The sequence below is a fragment of the Verticillium alfalfae genome, genomic scaffold, assembly GCF_000150825.1.
Source record: "Verticillium alfalfae VaMs.102 supercont1.3 genomic scaffold, whole genome shotgun sequence".
Taxonomy (NCBI): Eukaryota; Fungi; Ascomycota; class Sordariomycetes; order Glomerellales; family Plectosphaerellaceae; genus Verticillium; species Verticillium alfalfae.
Window position 1 is genome coordinate 2,636,392 of NW_003315036.1, and position 19,002 is coordinate 2,655,393.

At 59.0% G+C, this 19,002-nt stretch overlaps 7 protein-coding genes across 7 annotated transcripts in view; 4 read left to right on the top strand and 3 right to left on the bottom strand.

Moving 5' to 3' along the window:
- Positions 1 to 488, bottom strand: part of VDBG_03338 (guanylate kinase) — a gene marked incomplete at both ends in the record, with an annotated part of 1,230 nt that extends 742 nt beyond the window's left edge. The window contains one exon of the mRNA XM_003007153.1: positions 447 to 488. Coding sequence (XP_003007199.1) covers positions 447 to 488 — 42 coding nt within the window. The remainder of the gene's footprint in view (positions 1 to 446) is intronic.
- Positions 489 to 1,650: 1,162 nt separating this feature from the next.
- Positions 1,651 to 3,252, top strand: VDBG_03339 (1,3-beta-glucanosyltransferase gel1; the record flags this gene model as incomplete). The annotated part of the gene is made up of 4 exons (XM_003007154.1): positions 1,651 to 1,786; positions 1,838 to 2,535; positions 2,613 to 2,936; positions 2,989 to 3,252. 4 exons carry the CDS (start codon positions 1,651 to 1,653, stop codon positions 3,250 to 3,252), a joined length of 1,422 nt encoding a protein of 473 aa, XP_003007200.1.
- Positions 3,253 to 3,912: 660 nt separating this feature from the next.
- Positions 3,913 to 4,299, top strand: VDBG_03340 (conserved hypothetical protein; the record flags this gene model as incomplete). Its single annotated transcript, XM_003007155.1, has 1 exon — positions 3,913 to 4,299. One exon carries the CDS (start codon positions 3,913 to 3,915, stop codon positions 4,297 to 4,299), a length of 387 nt encoding a protein of 128 aa, XP_003007201.1.
- Positions 4,300 to 4,658: 359 nt separating this feature from the next.
- On the top strand, positions 4,659 to 5,009 carry VDBG_03341 (conserved hypothetical protein; the record flags this gene model as incomplete). The annotated part of the gene is made up of 1 exon (XM_003007156.1): positions 4,659 to 5,009. The coding sequence occupies one exon, from the start codon at positions 4,659 to 4,661 to the stop codon at positions 5,007 to 5,009; it is 351 nt and encodes a 116-aa protein (XP_003007202.1).
- A 2,169-nt stretch (positions 5,010 to 7,178) lies between these two features.
- Positions 7,179 to 9,049, bottom strand: VDBG_03342 (polyamine transporter 3; the record flags this gene model as incomplete). The annotated part of the gene is made up of 3 exons (XM_003007157.1): positions 7,179 to 7,890; positions 7,943 to 8,356; positions 8,418 to 9,049. 3 exons carry the CDS (start codon positions 9,047 to 9,049, stop codon positions 7,179 to 7,181), a joined length of 1,758 nt encoding a protein of 585 aa, XP_003007203.1.
- A 2,107-nt stretch (positions 9,050 to 11,156) lies between these two features.
- On the top strand, positions 11,157 to 12,383 carry VDBG_03343 (conserved hypothetical protein; the record flags this gene model as incomplete). Its single annotated transcript, XM_003007158.1, has 1 exon — positions 11,157 to 12,383. The coding sequence occupies one exon, from the start codon at positions 11,157 to 11,159 to the stop codon at positions 12,381 to 12,383; it is 1,227 nt and encodes a 408-aa protein (XP_003007204.1).
- A 524-nt stretch (positions 12,384 to 12,907) lies between these two features.
- On the bottom strand, positions 12,908 to 15,520 carry VDBG_03344 (translation initiation factor eIF-2B subunit epsilon; the record flags this gene model as incomplete). The annotated part of the gene is made up of 3 exons (XM_003007159.1): positions 12,908 to 13,085; positions 13,157 to 14,701; positions 15,018 to 15,520. The coding sequence occupies 3 exons, from the start codon at positions 15,518 to 15,520 to the stop codon at positions 12,908 to 12,910; spliced, it is 2,226 nt and encodes a 741-aa protein (XP_003007205.1).
- Between the last annotated feature and the right edge of the window lie 3,482 nt (positions 15,521 to 19,002).

A 19,002-nucleotide genomic window follows, 5' to 3' on the forward strand; every position in this document is an offset into this window, starting at 1 on the left:
CTGGGGATAGGATTTCTGTCGTGGGGGCTTGCCCAATGTGAAGATCCACTGCCTAGCGTCGCGGGGCACATAGACGGCAGGCGTCACTGAGGACACTGAGGGAAGGTGGGGTTGTTCGGCGGAACATCGGTCAGTAGACTGGTGCCTGCCCTCTGTGTGTGTCCTTCTCCCTCTCTCTCTCTCTCTCTCTCTCAGGGGCAGGCGACATCTATGCTGACTCATCCATCGGTGCCTGGCCTTCTCTCTCTCTTTCTCTCCAAGGCAGGCAATCCGCCCCCCCACCACCAAAATACGAAGACTCAGCCTCTGCCCATCGCCACGCCAGAGCCAAAAATACTTCTCCCCACGCGCATGGATACTCGGCACCGCTACGAATCGTCGGAAACACCATCGACACGCCATCATCTACTAACCTGCCCGCTCACGCTCACCTGAGGTTCTCATACCACTGCAAACCGTTTTCTGCTGCGCCTCTCCTCTCGTGTCATTTCCGCTGCCGCGTGCTGACGCGGGCTGACGGCACCGCATCGTCTTTGATGATACTAAGACCAGGGGCCCCCATCCCCCCGGCGGTACCTCCCCGACCGGGACTGTTTCCAGCCCACCCCTGGCTGCGCCGCTCGTCCTTTTGCCATGGGTTCTTTTGTCAAGGATCAATCGAGTCGAAGCACTCGGACCAGTGTCGGAGGCGGATCATCGGATCGACAAGTGGCCCGCATGGCGTCCGCTGCCACAGTTCATCAATCCATCCATCGCCAAGACAATGACTAGTGTGGGAGGAAGGAAGAAAAATACGATCTTCTCTAGTACATGGTAGATTCTTTCATGGCCATGACGAAAGAAACAAGAAGCACCCCAAGCTTAACACTACACTCTGCGCTCGCACTCGGTCTCGCGCTCTGGTCGCCAAGCAACCGTCACTGCAGAGAATGGGCATGAGGAATCTCGGCCGTCACACGTAGGATGCAAGAAAATGTCTGACCCGACCAACCTATTGGACGAATCGACCAACCAGCGCCGTCAATGCCATCCAAGGTGGTACCCCGAGGGATCGCGCCGCCAGGGGACGCCAGGGCAGCAGGCTACTTCGGGACTCGGCCAAGCGCTCGATCTTGTTGGTCGCCACCTCAGACACTCGTGTCAAGCGGCGGGGTGTATGCGCGTCCCAAGGGGGGGCGTTTGCTGGTTTCTGGTTTGGGGTGTCCGACGCAGAGCTGCGCCGCTGGTCAACAGTTGGTTTCCCCTGTGGGAACGTCTGGACACCCTAAACAGCGAACGCCGTGCGTGCGAAGGCACAGTTCCCGTGTTTATCATGAGACTTCCCCCCCGGTCCTCCCTGCCCACCCCCTCCCTCCCTCTGTCACTTCAATCATTCCTCCTCCTTGAGCACGGCGACGAATACGACGATAGTGACGGCGCTCCGATCGCTGCTGCGTACTCCCTTCTTCTCCATTTAGTCCCTCACTCGCTTGGGGCCTACCATTTACCTATCGACCCTCGCTTTCCTGGTTTCCATTCTGCATACGGTTCCGCGTCCTGAATTAAGAGCAACAGCCTGGGCCTCCCACTTGATACCTACATTTCGTGACCACCCATTCTATTCAGCAGCATATTTTTTTTTTCGACAAAGAAAAAGCAGTACGAATCATCATGAAGACTACGGCTGTCGCATGCGCCCTGGCGGGTCTCGCCATTGGCTCTGCTTCTGCTGAGGGCCCGACCCTGACCGAGCGTCAGGCTCCTCACCGCGCCCGCGCCGTCCCCGTTGTCACGGCTTCCGGTAACGGTATGCTTGACGTTCTTCCTTGCTCTGTCGCATGACTTCAGACTCGTCTAGCGACATGGCAGTGCGCTCCGGCAACACAGGCTAACCTGCGCCAGCTTTTCTGGGCCAACGGCGAGCGCTTCATCATTCGCGGAATTGACTACCAGCCCGGTAGCTCCGGCAAGAACGATGATCCCATCGCCAACGTTGACACGTGCAAGCGCGACATCACCGAGTTCAAGCGCCTCGGCGTCAACGCTGTCCGCATCTACAGTCTGGACAACTCGGCGAACCACGATGAGTGCATGGGCCTGCTCGCCGATGCCGGCATCTACCTGATGGCCGATCTCAACAGCCCCAAGTACTCCATCAACCGTGACGACCCCGAGCCCAGCTACAACGCCGCGTACCTGCAGTCCGTCTTTGCTACCGTCGAGGAGTTCGCCAAGTACGACAACACGCTTCTCTTCTTCTCTGGCAACGAGGTCATTTATACGCTCAACACGACCACCTCGGCTGAGTACGTCAAGGCGACCACGAGGGATGTTAAGAACTACATGCGGGCCCGTGGTCTGCGCCAGATCCCCGTCGGCTACTCGGCCGCCGACATCTCAGCCAACATCTGGCAGGCCGCCGACTACTTCAACTGCGGCAGCGATGACGCCCGTAGCGATTTCTGGGCTTTCAACGACTACTCTTGGTGCAACACGGACTTTGTGACTTCGGGCTGGAACCAGAAGGTCCAGAACTTCACCGATTACGGCATCCCCGTCTTGTAAGTGATCTCGCTTGACCTCTGCGAGGGTTGTCGGTGGCATCAGTGCTAACCTTGCGTGGCCTGTCCGAGTACGGCTGCAACACCAACGGGGAGCGCAAGTTCAACGAGATCGAGTCCCTGATGCACTCCAACATGACGGGCGTCTACTCCGGCGGCCTCATGTTTGAGTACACCATGGAGGAGAACAACTTCGGCATCATCGAGGTCAAGGACGGCAAGGTCGAGGAGCTTCCCGAATTCGCCAACTTTGCATCAGCCCTCAGCAAGTGGCCCATGCCCACGGCGGCCACGGCTCTGCACTCGACGACCCACGGCGTCGCCTGCCCGACATCCGCCTCCCTGTGGGAGGTCAACGAGAGCTTGCTGCCCAAGATGCCCCAAGCGGCGGAAAAGGTACGTCCAGAGCATTCATTCATGACGCATTCGCTGACTCGTTTTTCCACAGTACATGGATGACGGTGCCGGCACGGGTCCCGGCCTCGACGGCGATGGCTCTCAATGGAATGCCAACAGCGGCACCGCCACGACGTCGGTCGCCAGCGGTGCCCCCTCTCCCACCGGCCAGGGTTCCAGTAGCGGCGGCGGCAGCGGCAACAACGGCGGCAGCGGCAACGGCGACAGCGCAGCCGCCGGCCTCGCTTCCCACGGCATGCTGTATGTCAGCTTTGCCGCCGCCGTGGCCACTGTCATGGGCACCATGTTCCTCTGAGATGGATGGGCGTTGTGTCGTTTGAGTGTAAGAGGAGCGCGGTGCGACGGGAGGCTTCATTTCGGGATTGTTTTCGCAGACGGCGGCCCCATTGTGTTTAGCTGGGGATGCAGCATTGTTAATAGGGATGCTTTGGGAAAGGGTTCACTTCTGGCGTCATAAAGTATACTGCCTGTCTACGTTCATAGGTTCAATACTTATCGTCTCGCTCGTACCAGAGGTCAAGTGTGCACTCTGCATTTGAAGAGGAGAATCGATGCGCGTGGGCACCCCGACATCGCAGACTGAGTCACCGTGAAAGGCGCTCAACCCCGGAAATAGCCCTGACTCGTGCAGCCGACGACAACCGGCGCTCAATTCCGCACTCGACCTTGGCCTCCGCTATGCGCCCTTCCGGGCTCGGCATGTGTGTGTGCACATGGCCGCCCTCATCGCCGTCCGACTATATAACGGACGCCATGTTCGGAACAGCATTGCAGCAGCATCGCTGGAAAGAAAAGCATGTACCGCCTCACACCGCGACCACTCGCCCCCTGCTCCTCTCTCCGTCTCGCAACGAGAACCCACGCAACGCGACCCATCCACATCTCCGCCACCCGTCTCCGTTACCAGCACGTCCGCGCAAGCAGCACCAGCACCAGCACTCGCAGCAACAGCAACATGGCGACGGCAGCGGCCCCCTCCCCCTGCCCCACCGCCCCGAGCCTTCCCTACGACAACAAGATCTTCACGTCGGCATCCAACACGGCCAACGGCGAGGTCTCGTCGGCGACGCGGTTCCACTACCGCCAGGAGGGCAAGATCGTGTGGGCCGAGTACGGCGGCGGGTCCATCGTCAAGGGGTTCCTCATCGCGACGGTGGCGGACGACGAGAGCCTCGACATGCGGTACGAGCACGTCAATGACAGCGGGGCGCTCATGACGGGGCGGTGCCGCAGCGTGCCGGAGCGGTTGGCGGATGGAAGGCTGCGGATGCACGAGACATGGAGGTGGACGTCGGGGGATGGGACGGCGGGGGAGAGCGTTGTGGAGGAGGTGAGGGAGTGATCCGTGATGCAGAGGGCTCAACTGTTGTGGGCACCGGGAAGGCCTTATTGCGAAGTCGACTTTTCTTTTTTTTTTCCAAGGGGAAGAGGCGAAAGGTTCGGAGGCTCTTGGAGACTACTTTTGCTTTGGATGGAGATGGAATGAATTGGCTCTGGATTCGTACTGCGGACCTCACACTCTTGCTCGGTGACTGATCCGAGGCCCCGGTCGAAGCTCCGCTCCGGCGTCGGCCCCACAACTATAGGAACTTCTGGCGCCATCAGGCCATCTGTGCACTCTGACTACCACCACATTGACAGCCGCCCACAAGGCACTGGCATAAAGCCGTACGCTGAGCCCGAGGACGAGCGCGCTCCATCATGTCGTCGGCCCAATCAGCTCTGCGCTACGTGGCTGCCGCCAAGACGTCGTCCCTCGGCACCCTCTACCTCCACTGCTACGTCAAGCCCGGCGCAGCAAAGGCCCGCGAGGGCGTCACAGGGCTTACGGAGGACGCCATCGAGATATGCGTTGCAGCCCAGCCGCGAGAGGGGCAGGCCAACAAGGCTGTGCTGCGGCTGCTCAGCGAGGCAAGTCCATCTGAAGTCGCTCAGTCGAGAGCTGCCAGGCACTTGACGCAACGTCTGACACGAGATAGATACTCGAGTTTCCAAGGTCAGACTTTCAGATTATCCAGGGTTCGAACAGCCGACACAAGACGGTTGCTCTGAGAGGCATGGCGAGTGGTGAGGACGGGGTCTGCAGAGTACTGGACATCCTGCGCCAAGAGGCTGCCAGCTGATGCATGCTGCCGAGACTTGCTGTGGGAGCACTCATTCACTGGTCAGCTTCAACATTTGGGGGTGCCTGTGGCGCGCGGGGGGGCTCTAGGTGACTGAAGCCAGGTGAGAAGGCGCAGGCGCCGCACGAAAGCTGGCCGCTGAAGAATCGCCTACGTATATGAAGAAAACACTTGCTGCCCTGACCCATGCTCCTCTGGCCGCAACCGCATTGTACATAACGTGTTGCTCATCGGCACGATGCTTCATTGCGATATGCATCTTTTCGACATGACGATCTTGGAGCTGAAGACGTTTGTTGGCGACATTCCTCCCAGCGCCATACTGTCCCACACCTGAGGCGATGATGAGTTTCTTGTTGAGCACCTCCGGGCAGGCACACTTCATGCCCAGTCGTTGCACCATGCATGAGGACTTCGGAAGATACTCACCACCGGCAAGCTCGCGCGCGGACAATCTTCGAGGTACGTATGGGTAGACACATGCTGCATCGACAAATCCAGCAGTGCTGAGCTCGCCGAAGCGATCGATGCCATGTTCACCTGGTACCGTGGTCAGCAGTTTGCCACGCCGGGGACACTCCGTCCCAGCATTCGTCGACTTCGGTGGCCCGACCGTGAAGCTTTTCTGACCCGTCTGCGGCGTGTCAGATGGTCCACTAGGTTATCAAAGACAAACCAGTCGCAGCTATCATGTACGAGGCATCCGGACGCACCACGACCCGGATTGAGGCCACAGCCTACTGTCCGTTGTGCCTCTTCCAGGTCAACATGCCTCTGCTCTACGGCGAAGGCAGAAACGCTTTCAGCAGGCTGCAGATGGGAGGTCCTCGATTCGGACCCCGACCAGTCCATACTGTGCCGGAGAGAGGAAAGTACCGACATGCATCGCCCATTTTACAGCTCGGTCTCCTTCTCGGCACCGGCTCCATCGTGCTTCGGGTTTCTACCGCCCACATACTTGCTGTCATTTTGCTACAGAGACGTGCGTAGGACGTCGGGCAGGGTCGTACTCGGCGCTTTGTTCGGGCCTTGCTCCTTGACCTTTGATGGGGGGGATGCTTGCGCCCGAGACTCACGTTGCCATTCGAACGTGCGCTGTCGAGGTGGATGCTCGTATAGGTCTCATTCTAAGAATCGACGGCCAATGCAGATTCCACCACACGAAAGACTCCTATCTCAATAAATGTGTGTTCGCTTTCTTGCTCGCGAGCAAATCTTCTCCCGGCATGGCTCGGAGCCGAAGGCCCTGTCGTCTTGGTCAACGGAAAATAGAAGCGCCTTTCGCAGCGCCTTGTCTCAAGATCAAGAACCTTGACCCTCCCTGCAAGTGTAGTGTTGCCCTCTTGGCCTGCGGGAATTCCCCTCTTGCTATGAACAGATGAGGAGTCTACAAAGCTGATCCCAAACGTAGTCAAGTGCGACGTGGCAGGCCTGGAACCCTATGATATACTCCTAGTAGAAACCCGGTCGAGGCTATATTCGGTATCAACAACAGGCAGATCCGACCCTAGAAGACCGCAAGTGAGGCTAGACATTCGCAATGTACGCGATTACACACTACGTGTAGCGTTCCCGCCGTCCGGCTTACGGCTCATCCTGAGCTTAGGACACGCGAGCCATCCGAGCCGTCCTTGCGTCAAACCGGACAGTACGCCTGGCGCGAAGACGCGTCTGAACTGGGCCAACGGACTGATCTACTTTCTCGGGCGCGACGTCCCTGGCTGCTTCTTCTTTTGGCAGCTATCCTCCTGTCCCGCACTGGGAAAACATCATCAACAGGTCCGCTGTTCGATGCGGGCCTGGGCGTCCGTCATGCCATTGCCTTCCTGCACGCCCGAAGACCTGGCCGGCTTCACAACGTAGCAAATGGGCTGTTGCACGTTCGACATGGACGGCTGAGTGAGGTGGCCAGTCGGATTTTCGTGCTATTTTGTCAAGAACTAGAAATCCAGTATTCGCGGATTGAATACCGCATATTGGAGCCGTGGAATATGAAAACAGGCAAAAACTTAGTAACATGATCTATTGCCGACAATGGCTATCTAAGATGTATTAACACGCCCCTATGCCAACCATCCAATGCAATGATTTCATGAGATCAAACAGTCTGCTTTCCAGCACAATCCTGCACGCCCTCCGCCTTTTCCCTTCTCACTTCTGCCCTTGCCTTGCGCCTCTCAAGTCGTTCCTGTTCCTCTCTCATTTGTCTGATCAACGGACTCTTCGCGCGAATCCTCTCGCCGTACCTCCAGAACGCCAGTGGTACCGGTATGAGCGCAACCTCGAGCAGCCCCAGCAGCGTCCCCGCCCACTGTGGTGACAACGTTGTGTACATGGCCGTGCCGGCGAGCGGCAGTACCCCGCCAGCGATACTGCGAATGACAGCATTGCCGGCGAGGGCCGAGGCGGCGTAGATGCCGTAGGCACCAGCGAGATAGTTAGATCCATAGATAAAGGAAAGAGTGTTTCCGGCGCCGAAGGGGATGCCAAAGGCGATGGGGATGGCCCAGTGTATCGTGACGGGCAGACACGTCCAGGAGAAGACGAGCTGACCGAGAGGCGTGAGTATGGCGCCGAGGACCATGATGCGGGCGGCAGACTCGGGCAGGGGACGGCCAGTCGCAGGGTCGTGTCGATGCGCGTTGACGATACGGCGGAGCAGGGGCTCGGCAAAGATGGCCATGAGCGTGCCTATGCCGATGCCGAGGAACGCGAGGCCCGACGTGCCAGGGCCCCAGCCTCGGTGCTCAGAAAAGACGATGGGATAGGCGATGAAGCAGAGGTAGAGAATGGCGTAGATGACAGAGATCCTGTGAGGGTGAGCAAGGGGATCGGCGAAGAATTGGTCGAACCCAATCTTACCAGATGTTGGCAGCCCACAGAATCGGCTCTGTCGCGGCTAGTATAAAAGGGCGGCTCATGTTCGTCTTGATGAGCTCGACCTTGGATACCTTGGCGTCATACCTGCACCACCACCGAGGGTCGTCTGTCTCCCTGCGTATCTTGGCCGCCTTCCGTTGGAGCAGGGTTGGAGCATACGTCTCCTTGACGGTAAACATCATGATGATGCTAACACCTGCGATGATGAGCACGAGCCAATTACACCACCTCCATCCAAGATACTGAAAGACAAAACCGCCAATAATGGGTCCAGTCACTGGTCCGTTCAGAGGCGCAATAGACCATAGCGACATGTACTTGGCGCGGCGATCCTCGGTGGAGATGTCGACAATAGTGCCCGGGCTATTGGAGATCAAAGCAGCACCAAACATGGCTCTAGCAGGAGGTCAGCTATGTTCTGGGACTGGATTGACTGGCCATAGATAGAGTGACTGACCCAACGAATCTGCAGGCAAACATTTGTTCCAGTGATGTCGCGAGGGCACAGGGAATGATCATAATTGTTGACAAAACCATGCACACAATATAGATCTTGCGACGACCATAGAGCTCGCTCAGCGGAGCAACAACAAGGCTTCCTGTCGCGAGACCAAGAAGGTACGTGGTGACTCCCAATGCCGTGTACGATTTGGAGGCGTTGTATTCCTCCATGAGACCCGGGATCGAGGCGGTGTAGCTGGTGCTGTACAGGACCACGATCCAACACGAGATGGAGACGACAAACATGACCCAGGCACGATACCACTTGGACCAATTCCTCGGGTTCTCGGGGTCGTCTGGGCTGAATTCGACCTCGAAATCGGGTGGCCGAGAGGCAGTGCTGGCTTCTGTTCGAACGGGTGACAGCGGCTCACCCGCGACAGACGCCTCCTCGATTTCGTAGTCGGTGTCGCGGCGCAGCGCCTTCTCCAAGACATCGTGTGACGAGTCGGACTCGTCGCATGGATGTCCAGATGCTGGTTTGGTGCCTGACCTGGTCTTGTCGTTGTTTCTGTGCAGGGATGGGGTTGGTGACCTCCAGTTGCCTCCGGCTCCGGCACCCTTTTCCGGGTCGGGCGAGGAAGGCATGCTGTCTGTCTCAAACCGCCGGACGAGCACACGGTCCGGCACGCGACAAAGTGGGCTCAGTCTCACAAAGCGGAGCGAAGCGAGCTGTGACACGAAGGGACCAATTTGACAGGCGACAAACAACAAGCGCCGAACATCGGGGCCGTGGAAGCGCAGAAGCTGAGAAGAACAGATGATGAGTGAACAAGGCGGCACTCGGGAGCGGCGAAGGAGAAGCAGAAGTCATATGTAATGGAGTCTATGGGCCCCACACCCCACAAAGGTGCAGCGGAGGCTTTGGGTTGGCGAAGATGCAAAAGAAGAAGCGGCGAACGTGGTTCCCATCCATCGGTCCATCTGCGCAAGGCGTACCAGGGTCTGAGGAGGGTGGGGGTCCGTTCGGGAATAGCGGCGGATGTTGAAGGCCTGAGGGCACGCTCACTACGTGCGGATAGAGGTCAAGGGGCGACTGCAGCTGCAATGTTAGCTCTGATGATCGATAGCGTGCTAGGCAAAGACGTGATTCTCTCTTGGCGTTGATCACCTAGGCCAACCGACGATATGCTTTTGCGGGGTCAGCCGAGGTCCTTGACATGGCAGACAACGGACACGACCAGCGAGAGAGGGGTTTCACGACTTGTCCCCATGCTCCTAGTGACAGGACTGCCGACCTAGAGAGCGTGCTAGCATCGGCAACAGTATGCGGCTGGCCAGCGAGAATGGGGTTAGCGGTGAAAGGATCCCCGCAGTGTGCTGTAGGCACTGTCGGATCCGATTTGCGGACGAGAACGGAGATGAACTGGAGTCTGTCATTGAACTGGGCTGGTTTTTCCAAAGACCAGGCCTTTGGTCAGGCTGGGCACACGCTAGACGTTGGCCGACAATGTATCTCGATGTCTTCCTTTGTACATTGATGATACTCTAGGGTAGTATTGGCCATGGCCGACAGGGAAGTTAAGGTTGACAGTCTGCACGAAGGCAGGAGCAGTAGTAGAGAAGCAAGACTGAGAAAATGAATTACCTAAGCAGGGTCATGAGCCCCACCTCGATAACCAGACTCCACCCAGATAGCTGAAAAATAGCAAGAGCAACGGAAAGCAGCAGCAACAGCGCCAGGAAGCAGCTCCAGCTCGAAACTCGATGCACTCCGATCGACGACGGCGATCCATGACCACGACCCGTGCCGAGCTCATCTCTCATTGACGCCTCAACTCGACGAAGCGCGACGACACCATCGGCGAATCATCCGAAAACGACACACAGGGACCTTGTTGCGACATCATTGATGTTCACTGTGCTCCGCAAACACTTGACTGCTCGCGCCCTCATCTCGTCAACCCTCCGCCCGCCTTGGGTCTTTCCCTCTCGGGTCTCTACCTTGACCATCCGCTCCTACGCCCACACCAACACATACACCCGTCGCAGCCAGCGTCGGCCGCCGCTCTCTCCGACCATGGCATCAGCATATGCCGCTTTCTCCAAAGGCGGCTACTCTCAGCAAACTGCTCCCCCAACATCCTCTCCCACCGTCACAGCTCTCAACAGATGGAGCATCTTGACCAATACACAACTCCCAGGTCCGCCACAGCCCTACCAAGCTCCCTGCTAAGCTCTCTGGGCCCCTGAATCTGACCAGCTTCTCAGCCGTCGACACAATCAAGGCGTTACACGTCTATGATTTTGACAACACCCGTAAGCAGTAGCCCCTTCTCCCCCACGAGTTAATGCCTTCTGCTACGTCATACTTAAACACGTTCGCCATAGTCTTTAAAACCCCCCTTCCGAACCCCGCCCTCTGGGTTGGCACCACAATCGGCACCCTCAGCAGCCAGGACACACTGATCAACGGCGGTTGGTGGCATGACTCCCGCATCCTCGCGGCACGGGCGAGGGCGCCGACGCCGAGGAGAAGCGCGCGTGGGACGGCTGGTGGAACGAGAAGATTGTCGAGCTCATCACCCTGAGCACCAAGCAAAAGGACGCATTGTGCGTCCTGCTCACCGGGCCGCTCCGAGCGCGGCTTCTCCGACCTCATCAAGCGCATGATCAAGAGCAAGGGCCTCGAGTTCGACATGATCGGCCTCAAGCCCGCCGTCAGCCCCCACGAAACCAGCACTTCAAGAGCACCATGCATTTCAAGCAGCTCTTCCTCGAGGCCATGATGGAGACGTACAAGAACGCTGAGGAGATTCGCATCTACGAGGATCGACCCAAGCACGTCAAGGGCTTCCGCGACTTCATGGCCGACTACAACCGCCGCCAGAATGGTCCCACGCCGCACCTGCGCACCCGCGGCCCCATCAACGCCGAGGTCGTCCAGGTCGCCGACATGACGACGACGCTTGACCCCGTCGCTGAGGTCGCTGAGGTTCAGCACATGATCAACCTGCACAACGAAGCCGTCTCCAAACCTCAGCAGCAAGCACAACCGCCGCACATGCGTCCCAAGCGCCTCGTCATCAAAAAGACCGTCTTCTTCACCGGCTACATGCTCGACAAGCAGGACACGACCGAGCTCATCAAGATAGCCAAGGCCCAGATCCCCGCCGGTATGCCTGACCACGAGCTCAAGTTCCACGCCAACAACATTCTCATCTGTCCCCGTCCCTGCCCGGCCTCCATCCTCGATAAGGTCGGCGGCATGGGCGCCAAGATGAAGTGGGAAGTCACCGGCACCGCCTGCTACGAGAACTCTATATGGGCCGCCTGCCTGCGCCCCCTGCCCCCCAACGCAAAGTTCCACACCGACAACCCATCGCCGTTGGTTGTGCTCGCTCTGCGCAAGGGCGCACGCCCTGTCGACGCCGGCAAGATCCAGAACTGGCAACCCGTCTCCGCCGACCGCGCTCTCAGCTTTGAGACGACGGTGGGCGAAAAGGTCATTCTGCGCATCGAGGCCGAGGACCCTCGCGAGGACGAGTACGAGTCGCTGTTCGCCAACAAGGGCGCCAAGAGGAAGCACGCCGGCGACGAGGTCGGCGCACAACACAACCACGGTGGACAGGGCGGACAGAACCACCGTGGCGGCCGCAACGAGCGGCGCGACTTTCACTCAGGCGGACGCGGCGGGCGAGGAGGCAACAACAACAATAACAATAACTTCCGCGGCGGCGGGCGCGGCGGACGTAACGGCGGCCAGCGAGGCAACGGCAAGGGCGGTCGTGGGGGACGCGGCGGCGGCGGCGGACACGGTTACCGTAGTTTGGATGACGTGGAGCCTCGCAATCAGCAGGGCGGGTATGGAACGACGGTGGAGTACGACGAGCCAACTACCAGTCCCGGCTTCCAGCAGGGTCGGGCGGGAGGCGCGGCCTACAATGGCGGCAACAATGCGGACTTGCAGAACTACTACTAGGCGCATCGTTTTGTGTAGTGTCGGGACCTCGAAGAGCCTGTAGGGCCTAAACGCCCGAGGGCAGCCGATGGGAGGGGTAATTCGGTGGTGAAAATAATCTGCAGACGGTCACTCTGCGCCAGAAAGGGGAGGGATTGGGGGCATGGTTTCGAGTGGACCAACTTCGCGGTCGCGAGGCTCACGTTTCAGTGCGCGGACACGGCGTTTTGTATCTCTTTGACTTTCTTCGAGCAGCAACGGCGTCAGGGGCAATGGAAAGGGGGAAAGGAGGGGGGAGCAGGAACAGACAGGCTTGTCTGTGAGATGTTCCTCCAAGGTCATACCCAAGATCACCATAGGCAGCCCGCAGCATGGGCCGTGTCAAATGAACCAATTTCGTCTTTTCAGTCGTCTGCATTCATGGAGCCCCGGTGCATCTATACATGCATGTGTATCTACCATCAAGTCATGCCATCGATCTGGAAGCACGTTCAGACGAGGCCCTCAAAATGCAGTTTCTTGGTCGTGAGGCCGTGACAGAGATCCTACTCGTCGTCACTGTCATCCTCGTCATCCTCCTCGTCGTCATCCTCCTCCTCGGCGTTCTCGAGCCACTCGACGAGAACCCTACACCTCTCTCGCACGGCGGCCATGCCCTCGCCGGCCGCGGCCCTCTCGTCGCCCCACCACGCGACAATGGCCTCCTCCTCGAGCACGTCGAGGCTGTAGAGCTGCTGCAGCAGCCCGGCGAGGACGGTGCCGGCGCGCGCGGCCTCGAGGGCGCGGACGTTGACGAGGGCCTTTTGCAGCGCGAGGACGAACTCGCGCTGCTCGGGCTCGCCGCCGCCGACGCCGACTCGCGGATGAAGGACGGGGCGCCGCTGCGGGCGGCGAGGGCGGCGTCGGCGGCCTTGGCGGGCTCGAGGGCGCCGTGGGCGGGCGTCAGGAGCTCGGCGGCGCGGCGGGCAAAGGCGACGGCGACGGCCTTGCGCATCTGCACGTCCGACGCGTCGTTGGCGAGGCGGAGACCCATGAACTCGAGCTTGGCCGAGTCAAAGTCGCCCGTGTCGTCGCGCAGCGCGTCGAGGAGGCCGTGCACGGCGTCCTGGTGGAACGAGGACGACGACGACGACGACTTGCCGCCGGCGCCCGAGTCGTCCGAGGCGAAGGACGAGAGGCGGTGGCGCGATTCGTCGGCTGACAGCGACGTGTTGTAGTCGTCGTCGCCAAAGGTCGAGTCGAGGTCGGACGAGAGCGTCGAGAGGGAGGACGCGCTGAGGGAGAGCGCGGAGAGGTTGTACAGGAGGGAGCGCTGGAGGATGGCCGGGTCTTCGTCGTCGAAGTCTTCGGCTTCGGGGTCGACATAGGCGGTGCCGCGGCCGCGCGGGCCCAGCAGCTTGGTGTCTGGGTCGACGGGCTTGCCGTCGTGGGCGAGCGAGGAGATGACTGTGCTTTCGGGCAGGTGAATGCCGTCGCTGACCGTCACCTCGGACGAGAGCACGGAACCTTCGCCGACCGACGCCTTCTTGCCCACGACGGTCGAGTGGCCGAGTATCGATCGCCTGACGACGGCGCCGTCGGCAATAATGACATCGTCCCAGATGAAGCTGTCCTCGATGGTCACGTTGACGCCAATGGTACACCGCCTGCCGATGATGCTGCCGCTGACTGTGCTGCCTGATCCGACAATCGTGTTCTTGCCAAAGATGGCGTTGGACACCCTGCTGCTCAGCGCAAACTCGACACCATCTTCCGCCGACACGCCGTGCTTGCGCATTTGGTAGCTCTGCCCGGGCAAGACGTTGCAGTCGGGGATGAATGGGAATGTCCAGCGGCCAATAACGTCTCTGCTGATGGCCTCGTACATTTGCAGGTTGTTGGCGCGCGCCGCGTAGCCGTCCTCCAGGATCTCGGCGTAGATGGCCTTTCCGTTCAGCTCCCAGTCCTTGAGCACACCGTGCAGGAAATTCCTCCTCGGCAGCTCATAGTCGAAACTCTCTGACCACAGCGCGAGCACCTCGGGGGTGCAAATGTCGATCTGGGCGTCGATAAAGTCGGAGCGGACCTCGAAATCGGCCGACAGCTCGTCGATGATGGTAGGATCGAGTGTCATATAGTGGTCGCTCTGGAGGGGGTGCGACTCGTCGTAGTGAAGACATCTCCTCGTCTTGGAGTCGATGACAAATGTTGGTGTGATGCCGTTGGCCTTTGTCCTGTGTTCGTCGTCACCGCCGGAGCGCAGCACAACGGTCATGATGTTGGTGGCCGAGGCCTCTTTCCGCGCCTTGTGCCCCGTCAGCGCCTTCTCGAGAGATATGTTGGACACGAGGTCGCCGTGACTAGCACAAAGTCGCCGTCAATATAGCCGCGGCCGTCGAGGTCACGGAGGAAGTCGCCGACGGAACGAGCATCGGACACGCGGATGAAGGAGAGGTTGGCAAAGGGGCTCTTGTTGGAGGAGGTGGACCAGCGCGAGCGGTTGATGTAGTCCTCGAGCTGCTCGCCGTGGCTCCAGGGTATATATGCACCTCCTGGACGCCATTCATGGCCAGGAACTCGAGGGTGTACTCGATGAGGGGCGTGTTGCGAGGGGTAGAGACACTGCGGCAGAGACCTGTCAGCGTCGCAGAGGGTGGGGATTCGGTGACGGCTTACTCTCGGCTGGTCGATGTGAGCGGGTGAAACCTGTCCTGGAAGGAGTCGGCGATGACCTGGAGATCGGGCGGGCGCATTAGCATCAGGATCTGGATTTCGACGTTGTTGCCCCACCATGGAGTGGTACTCACCACAGCCTGGAGCACATCCTCGCGCTTGCCCTCACCGGCCTTGGCGGGCTTCTTGCCCTGCTTGCCCTTTTGCTGCGACATGAGCGGTCTTCGGCGGTCGGTCGATCGGTCCAGAGGCGGTGCTGGCGATCGTAGGGTTGGGTGCTGGCGACGGGCCGGTAGTTGGGCGGCGGGTTGGTGGTTTGAAGATGCAAAAGTTGAGCTGTGAGTCAATGGAGCAATTGGCCGTAGGGGCCGTGCGTCAGAGGCTTCTCGGTGGGTTCGGTGTGTTGGTCGGTGTAGGCTGTCGTCGACGGGGCGGGCCCAATGCTGCACCTTGTGATAGCACGACTCATTGTTACATTCGCCTTTTCCATGCAGCAATACGGACATGATTTTAGGTTCGCTTGCTCATCAGTCATGATCTATTTTCCTTGCATCCCAGTGTACGATCACTGCAGGTAGCTAAAATCCTCGAGCTGCCTTCGCACGATGACCGTCAGCGAACCTGAGAACTTGTAATTGCAAGCATGAAGAACCAAGCACAATGGATTCCTCGCCCGATTTCTGTCTTGCACTGCTTTCCAATCTCGCTGTCAATCAACATGAATTCAGTACCTTCACGAGCGCTAGAATGAGCCACTGGTCATGCCCGTGGAGGATTAGGCTTTCGACAGCTCGCTTCAGGTCTAATATTCCAGAAAAGTGCACTCCGCAAGGGGATGATGTTGCGGCCAGGTCCGTCTACCTAGGCCACACGTGGGAACCTTGATTTGGTACAGGGGTTCCATCTGTAATTCGAGGTCACCTTTCCAGTTGGTCCAGATTGCCATCCGTCATCCAACGAGTCGTCGCCACAGAATTCGATGCGATTTTGCGATTGCCATCGCCTTTTGTATTAGGCAGGTCCTGATATGGGCGCTGTGCGCTTGGCGATTTTCGAATCAGGTATTGATTGCGCTCATATCGCCTGGGTGCAGTCGAGGATAAATGACACCGCCGGATCCTGCTTGGCACAGCTGCTCGCTAGCATGATCTATGAAGCTCCAGACGAGAGACTTTTAGTCTCTCTCTGTCTCTCAACGCACTTCAGTGCGCGACGTTCAGTTTCGTTTCGCGCCGAGCTCGAAATTATCCTGTCTACCCAAACTCTAGCACCATGAATGGCAAGCCTGAAGCCGCGCCTAACTTTCTCAACATCCCAAGAAGCTCAGCGTGGCTTGCCCTTCTCGGCGTCTACCCTTTTAGGCCCGTACAATACACACCAAAGCATGGCACTTGCCGAGGTTCTGTCCTGGGATTTTGTATGATGCAACCATGCATGAAAGCTTCAGAAAGGCCAGGCCTCGACCGCCCGACTGGGTTCTCACGATCGCGAGGAGGGCTAGACTGATGAACCGAAGGGAGGTTGGGTCAGCAGGTGTGTGCACGGGGGAACAAATGCGCAGCCCAGACTGCCGAAAGATACGCCGACATGGTACAGGATTGGGGTGACATCGTGATGCGAGGGCCTGGCTCCCCCATCTCGGCGTAACACCCCGTTTGCGCAGACTCAAAAGGGAACGTGGTCGTGCTGCGAATACCTCCGTGGGAGAAGACCGTACAGTCAGAACTGCCGTCCTGCTCCCTATAGAACATCGGTCAGGCAGGCGGCGAGCATGCCACGCGCACCAAAGCTTCCTCCCCTGGGTGAGAACTGCAACACGTCTTGGCACCCTTGCGAGGCCATCTGCAGGGCCGGGCGCGAGTCCAGCCCAAAACGCCAGCTCCATCACGATCGAAGTGCCTTCCGCATAGAGCGAAACTCTGAGTGAAATAGACCACTCCAGCCCTCGCGACTGTGGCCCCTCAGACGATGCACCTGCACCTCGTCCCGCCAAATTGCACGCAAACATGTGGCGGCGTTCTCGGCCGGGCTTTCGGACACAGGGCGACAAAGGGCTGCATGGGCCGGATCCTCCGGGTCTCGCGCGCTCGAAAGAGGCAGCATAATCCGAGAGTCGACCGCGAGCACAATAACACGCTGACGAGTTGTTACCCTGGGAAAGATTGCCTACTTTGCATTGTCTGGGTAGGCTAAGTACCTACGAGGGAAGGAGGAGGTAAAGAGCACACAGGGACCAGTCAGACGTGGCCGATCTGCCCTCCACTTCCGTACATATCGATATCTCCAAAAGACGTACAATTTTTGCCCATCTCGATCCTGCCACGTTCTCCCACACACATCTTTCCGGATCAGCCCTACCACATTGGTATTCAACGCCAACATGGACCGGGCTCCGCGTACTATGACGAGACCCCTTCCCCCCCCCTCCATCCCCCATCATCATCAAAGCTGTTGCAGAGACGTCATGGAAAAGAACCCCGAAAGGATCTCCCGCTGTCTCCGGCAGAAATGGGTGAGCCTCCCCTCTATTCGCTGGGAGGGGGGGGGGACATCTCAGAACTCCAGGGGTCTGGGCCCCGGCGACTCAAAATCAGCCCACCCGGCCGCACAGCCGGGTCCAGACCGGTCTCGAAGGCGGGACCCGTCGCACGCGCCCCTCCTCCTTGCTCCCTTTGCCCGTTCCTTCACTGGTTGCCGTCCATCAAATCGAGAGGCGGCCCCCCTTGTTGCTGTCATTGTCAATCGACACTGACAGGGCCCCAGACAGAAGTCCCTAGCCCGTCGCAACGGTGTCCCGGCCAGGGCTCCCTAAGGGGGTCCGTAGTGTCCGAGAGCACCTACAGCGCATTCGGTCTCGTCACCGTTGACATCAGGTTCAGCGAGCTTGAACGACAGGAACGGACTCCGTCAGGACGCCATCGGGATTATACTTTAGGAGGGGGCGGGCACGAGATCAGAGAAGAGGACGAGAAGAAAAGCAAAAGCAAAAACATAGTTGAAGCTCCCTTGGAGCCTGGCTATGCATGGCATGCGCACCGCCGGATGAATGAACAAGGTGCAGACTGGCTCCCCCCCTCGGGGCGATGGACCTGATGTCCGCTGCCACGGCGGCCGCCCGCGTTGATAGTACTATCTTGAACGGTGAACCAAAAACACACCCCGGCTCCCGCCTTCCGTTTCCCAGCATAGAGGTCCCGCTCCCCTGGGAACAACCGCTGCGGCGCTCAAGATAAAGGGCGACAGGCCTTTTGTCTTGCTTCTCTTCTCTCTCCCTCTCGCACTCTGACCTTCCCAGTCCAGCCTATCCATACCAAGCCGCCCCCGCTCCCCTCCCCGAGAAACAAGGTTGGTAGTACAGACCAGGGCGCGCATGGACGAGCGTCACGTCCCGAGAGACAGGGCAAGGCAGGGACGGGTCCAGGCAAGGTAAGGTGACACGCGGTATGTACCGGCCGTACGAAGGCCCATGGCTTGGCTGGGCCCTTTGTTTTCTCGAAATCCGATCACACACAAACACACATGCACGCCTCTCCCTCTCCTTCTCCGTCTCCGTCGCTCCGTACCCCCCCCGCCCCCTCCCAGCTATATCCCCTTGTCGACGAAGACCCAGGCCCATCCCCCAGGCGCTCGGGGCCTGGATCGTCCCGTCTGGGGTACTTTAACCTCGCAGTCCTCCTCTTTGTCCCCCACACCCACTCTCCCTTTGCTCTGTTTCTCAGACATGCCATCCCCCCCCCCATCGGAACAGAGTCGAGACACTGAAGGGGAGGACGCAAATCGAAAGACAACAACCCAGATCGACGGCCGCGTGGGAATGACTTTCGATTTTCTTTTCATTTGTTTCGGATATTCCAAGCTGGGTCCTTCACATGCTGGGTGCCCCACACGCTCACAACGACCACTCATCGACTGATACGGCTAACACGCCCACAAACTCATGCAGCGCGTCCATTCGCATTTGCCCTAAGATGAGAGCTTGCCCTTTATT